The 6,427-nt window shown below is 31.4% G+C and overlaps 1 protein-coding gene across 1 annotated transcript; it reads left to right on the forward strand.

The window, feature by feature from the left end:
* Window positions 1–2,904: 2,904 nt before the first annotated feature.
* Window positions 2,905–5,202, forward strand: LOC118030955 (triacylglycerol lipase 2). The gene is made up of 9 exons (XM_035035221.2): window positions 2,905–3,102; window positions 3,204–3,323; window positions 3,391–3,531; window positions 3,640–3,750; window positions 3,855–3,996; window positions 4,113–4,155; window positions 4,275–4,360; window positions 4,519–4,614; window positions 4,871–5,202. The coding sequence occupies exons 1-9, from the start codon at window positions 2,905–2,907 to the stop codon at window positions 5,200–5,202; spliced, it is 1,269 nt and encodes a 422-aa protein (XP_034891112.1).
* Window positions 5,203–6,427: the final 1,225 nt, after the last annotated feature.

Here is a 6,427-nt window from a genome sequence, read left to right on the forward strand (position 1 = left end):
ACACACACACACACACACACACATATACACAACAGTTCAAGATATTCAAATTAAAAAAATAAAGTTAAAAGTTGTGTCATAACTTATTTTGACCTCCATTTTTCAACATACTTTTAAGAATGCAAAATTCTCAAAAACAAAATGTAGTTTTGATGCAATCTAGTTAATTTATTGTATTTTTAGCACTTTCAATTATTTTAATATTGTCTTTTAAAAATTAATAAATAGGTAAAAAAAAAGAAAGAAAGAAATATGTATTGAAATGATGAGCAAGAGAAAAAGAGGGTCCAAGATAGTAGAGAATCAAATAATACACTAAGAGATCAAATAAACAAGGAAAATCCAATGATTTAAAATTCTTAGAGATCTTCCAATTAATCTCTAGATTTTATATTTTAGGATGATTAACACTATAAATAGAGACTCAGAGTAGACATGGGGAAATAAACACATAGATAAAAAGAGAAAAGTTTAGCTAAAAAGGACTAAGAGATAAAGAGATACGAAAAATCTAAAGGTAAAAGCAAGAACAAAAAAAAAAAACACAAGCAAGATCAAACGACTAAAAAAACAAAAAAAAAACAAATATATATATATATATATATTTCTTTTCCCTCAAAAGAACCACTAGCTGCAAACACCTTTTTCTCTTATAACTCCAACAATCATTAAAAACAATCTAACCTGTCACTTTAATATACATGTAAACCCCTAGAAATTTTGGAAAATAAAATTACTAGAAAATAAATAAATAATATTTTAAAAGAGTTTAAATACGCATTAAATGGATAGACAAATTGCAAACTCTGTAATTTAAAAGTTTATAAGTGTAAATCCCTAGTAAAAAAAAAAAAAAAAAACCCTTTCTAGTATAGTTCATGCCAAAAGCTTTAATGAGAGACGAGAGAGTGTTTTTCATTCTAACTTTCTTTCTTTTCTTATTTCAAGAGTGTGTTTAGAGAGAAATTAAAGGGATTACTAGAGAAGGATCTCAGGAGAAATTTTTGTTAGAGATTCACTTGGGCTAGCAAAAGAGGAATAGTTTTTAGAGAGATAAATAAGCAATTAAGGAGAAGAAGGGGATTAATAAAAGAAATTTCAAAGGAAACTCATATAATTGTGTGTAAAATAGTGGGTAAGATGTCTCTCCATTAATTATTGTTTTATTTTAATGTTTTATCAAGAAAGGGGAAGAAATCTTCAGTTTATAGGAGTTAGGGTTCTTGTGGAATTTTTAGGAAAATGTGAAATTGATTTTAATTTGTTAATTTTTACATGATTTTGATGTTTATGTGTGTAGTATGTGATGCAGACAACAAGCAAATTTTTTGAAAATGTTATTTTATGTTCAAGGAAGTTGTTTTGTTAGGACTTTGGTTTATATTGCGAAAGTTAAAGAAAATTGATGTTTTAATGTTAAATGCTTAATTGGATATACATAAATTGTTAATGAGGTAAATTAATGAAGGGAAAATTAAAAGAAAACCATATAAATTCTTAATCTTATGTTCAAGTGTAAAGGAAATGAAAGAATTGAATGAAATTCTTGAAAAAGTATCTATTTGTTTGATATAATTGTGTAGGGATTAGGTCGTAGAATAAATGTTGGATTGAACATATGAATTTATGTCACAAACTTAATTAGGAATCATGGTTTTTATGTTATGGAAGTGGAAGAAAATATTGAAATTTCATATAAAAGTGTTAATTTGGGTATGTATTATGTTTGGCATGGAAATGGAAAAATCAATGAACTCAACTATAACTAGTTTCACCTTATTTTCCTCCAAATATAAATAACAATCAAATATAAACTCTACCCTTTTTTTATAATCTAAATAAGCATCCGAATCATTTTTTCCTTGAAATGTTTAGAATTTTAATTTTTATGCTATTCAAATTATGATTTAAAACATCATAATCATCAAACTTCCTTCATTGACTGAAATCCCTATCTGGCTAAAATCTACCACCAAACTCTTTCTTTGATTGTGTCTCGTATTAGGGATTTTGGTGTGTACGGAACTTCATTGAAAATCTTTTTTAAGTTTACCTTAACCCAAGTGTTTTGAAAAAATCCATTGAAAATCTCTTTGAATCTTTGATCTCTAAATCTTGTCACCGGACTAACTAAAATCTATAATAAATTTCTTGGTGGTACTTATATTATATCAAATAAGCTCAAATAAAAGTTACAAATTCAAATAGAATAAATTTCAATAAATTCAATAAATTGGTACTACTTGCCAAATAATGTTAAAGCCTACAATGTTAAATTTCAATAAATTCAATAACTTAAAGCCTACAATGTTAAATTTCAATAAATTCAATAACTTAAAGCCTACAATGTTATTGTACAAATTGTATAGACTGGCGCAACAACCTACATAAGAACATAATAGGATTTCAACCATTCATTATGGGAGAAAGAAAAGTCTTAACTTGATTATGCATCCAAAGTTTTATTCTTTCGCTGTGTTAAAATAGTAATAAGCTCACATGAAAGTTACAAATTCAAATGAAATAAATTTCAATAAATTGGTACTATTACTTATAACTTAAATCCTGGACTGTTACCATATCTTGTATAGACAAGTGCAACAACATGTATAAGAACCGACTATTCATTATAAGAGAGAGAGAGAAGACTTACCTTGGTTATGAATCAAATATTTTATTCTTAATTTCTCAATGTGTTAAATTAGTAGTAAGTTTGAATGAAAGTTACAAATTCAAATGAAATAAATTTCAATAAATTAGTATTGTAACTTATAAATTTCAATATTGGTATAAATTTCAATAAATTAGTATAAATTCAATAAATTGCAGCTGTTTGCTCTTGCCCTCCTTTGCTCTTACACAGTAGTTATAACTAGATATAGCGATCAAGAGGGCATAGAAGTTATGGCTCCCCAAAGCATGTCTAGGTTGGCTTCAATTTATAGTTTTTGCGTGCTAGGCTTGATGGTTATGCCCCACCAAGTATATGGCTCGAGCCGTGGCTCTTCGGCCTTAACCAGTGGCATATCAGATCACCCCCCAGCAGATGGTATATGTGCTACTTTGGTGACAATACATGGGTACAAATGCCAGGAACATGAAGTAAGATGAGAGCTGAAACCATAATCGGTGTTGGCCAAGTTTGTTAGAACTAGCTTGTAACACAAAAAAAGAAAGTGGACTAACATGGCGTGTTCTTTCAGGTGGTAACCGAAGATGGATATATACTTAGCGTGCAAAGAATACCAGGCGGTCGTGTCGGCGTCGGTGGCAATGGTGATACAAAGAGGCAGCCAGTTCTCATACAGCATGGGGTGCTTGTAGTAAGTGCCTATTTATTGCTTTTATATGCTTGTGGCATGCACGGTTAATTTGAATTATATGATGCAGGATGGAGTGACATGGCTTCTGAATCAACCGGAACAAAATTTACCCACCATTTTAGCTGATCAAGGGTTTGATGTCTGGATTTCGAACACCAGAGGCACTAGATTTAGCAATCGCCATCTCTCTCTTCAAGTCAATCAAAAGGTTTCCTACTCTCTCTCTCTCTCTCTCTCTCTCTCTAAATGCATGCATGCATGCATATATACATTTGTTTTTCCATAGTAGTTTGCTTAGTTCTAATAACGCACGCAGGGATATTGGAATTGGTCATGGGATGAACTGGCGAAATTCGATCTTCCAGCAGTCTTTGATTATGTGTACAATGAAACAGGACAGAAGATACATTATGTGGGTCATTCCCAGGTATGATTCATATCTTGCCATGAAAAAAGAATATTATTCCAACATCTTAATAACAATAATCCCTTTGGAACCTATTATAATATCAAGAGAATCCATTTCTACAGGGTACTTTGATAGCTATGGCAGCATTATCGGAAGGGTTGCTGGTGGAGAAGATCAAATCTGCAGCCTTGCTGAGCCCTGTTGCTTACCTGAATACCGTGACATCAATACTGGGTGTTGTTTGTAGAGAAGCCATTGTATGTAATTAGGTTCTATTCATTAGTGCATGGTTAAATATTCTTTATTGTACTTTTATTTTTTTATGAATGATTAATCATTTAATCAAGGACTCTTATCTGATTAACCCCCCTGCTTCCAACAGGTTGCTGATTTATTTGGTGACTCTGCATTTGATCCTAAAGAGTAAGAAAGAAGAGCTGAAAACTAGTTCATACAATCACAAATTAACACCCCCTCCCCCTGCTCCCAACAGGTTGCTGATTAAATAACGACTGATTTCCTTGATCTTCCATCCTTTACAGACAGCTGCTACCATTTTTTAACATCGCCAGAACTCTATGTGATGCTCCAGGCATCGACTGCTACGGCTTGTTGGCTCCATTAACTGGTATAAATTACAATCTCTGCGCTGCTGGTGCACCTTTCTTTCATATTTACATTTTATTGAAAAAGAAGAGGAAGAGTTTCCATAGTCCTCACCACATATACATCTCCTTCGCGATCATAATAAACTAAATGCTTCAATTCATTTCTTCCAATTGAAAGGCCCCAACTGCTGCCTCAATGTCTCTACTTTTCATCCGTTTATAAGGAATGAGCCACAACCTACATCAATGATGAACATCCGGCACTGTGGTCAGAGTAAGTGTGTCTACCCTGCAAAACTTTCTTTAATTATCATCGGCATACATTCATTGGCTGTTGTCATCATGTATATCTGTCCATATTCAGTGGATTCGATTTAAAATATATAGGTATGATATAACAAGACATGCACAGGCACAAGGGTTTGGAAATGCAAAAAATGAAACCATGCCATGAACACTATTTATGTAATGAATTAATTTTGCCAAGTACAGTTGCCGCTTCAATTCGCTCAAGTGAATACTTTTTTCAGGCATTCGCGAGAAGGTCGTGGCAAAATACGACTATGGATCTTCCGAAGCTAATACGGCTCGCTACGGAGAGGCGAAAGCACCTGCTTATAATCTTTCTAATATCCCCAAAAACTTGCCTCTCTTCCTAAGCTACGGAGCGCTAGATACACTGTCTGATGTTCGAGATGTCAACCTCTTACTTGGCATTCTCAAGCCCCATCATGATGTCGACAAGCTCACCATTCAATACATCAACAATTACGCTCATATGGACTTCATTATGGGAGTAAATGCCAAGGATATTGTGTACACTCAAGTCTTGTCATTTTTCAAAAATCACACTGGTTTTTGAACTGGGCATTTATACGACAACATATGTTTACGTTCCTTTAAGTTTTTAGGGGAAAACCATCCCTATTTTTTTGGGAAATAAGAGAGGGGCCATAACTTTCAAGGCTTGTTGCAGGTTCCGTGGACGTGGGAACAAGGAACCTTGTGAAAGAATTTCGATTATTTTTATTTAATCACTCAACTGCTGGAAGAGATTTTATATAGATGGATAGATATTAATCGTGCAATTCTAATACAATGAGTGTTCGAACATTATATATTATTAAAGAATAATATAAATTATATTTTGAATCTCACTTTACTTTTCCATATGTATTCTTAATCTTATTTTTATATTAATCGCAGGGATTTTTATACAATAATATCCACGAGAATATCCTTAGGACTCTTGTCTACGGAAAAATTAATAAAAGAAGCTGGAGATCAGTTTCTGTATAGACCATTACAGTTTAACACGTTTAAATTGTTAATAAATATACAAAACAACTGTAGCCATTTGTGAGGATGATGACTCAAGGCTACGATTTAACTAAATATTATGAACGAAAAAGAGATAAAGTTCTAACTAAATCAGAAGACAAGCTCCCCATTTCATCTATCATATTCAAGTAGATTTGATTCCTTTTTATTTATAGATTTAATTTGTAATTTTTTTCTGAAAAATTGTTACATTTTTTTTTAATATTTATGTATTCAAAACATATTTTTGTTATCGTATAGTAAAGTAAAAATAGATAGAAGAAATAAAAAGCCAAATTTGAGATGAAAATTTAGTAAGTTAAGCCTAAAATTCCAAGTCAATCCAACATATTATCGTCACAACATTAAAAAATATATATAGTCATTTTGAGGTTTTTTAAAGTTAAACTACACTTTTTATCTGGTGTTTAGGATGTATTGAGACTTGTTAAGTCAATTAAATTATATAAGAATAAATTTCATTCGGTTTAATTATAAATTTAGATTAGATAAAAGGTCAAATTAAAAGGTTTCAATATTTAAACTATATCAGATGGTTTCTTGTGGCTTGAATTTTTTATTTATTTATTTATTTATTATTATTTTTTTTTACATTTAAAATTTGTTTTATTCTATCTGCAATACAGAAGAGACCTGTAATCTAGTCAATTGCTCTCTGTTTTTTTTTATTATTATTTTAATTTAAGGATAGAACTAGTCTGTTGGTCTAGCATTTTGATAGAGTATTGTGGATGGGATTTAACTCT

Source organism: Populus alba, chromosome 17, assembly GCF_005239225.2.
Source record: "Populus alba chromosome 17, ASM523922v2, whole genome shotgun sequence".
Taxonomy (NCBI): Eukaryota; Viridiplantae; Streptophyta; class Magnoliopsida; order Malpighiales; family Salicaceae; genus Populus; species Populus alba.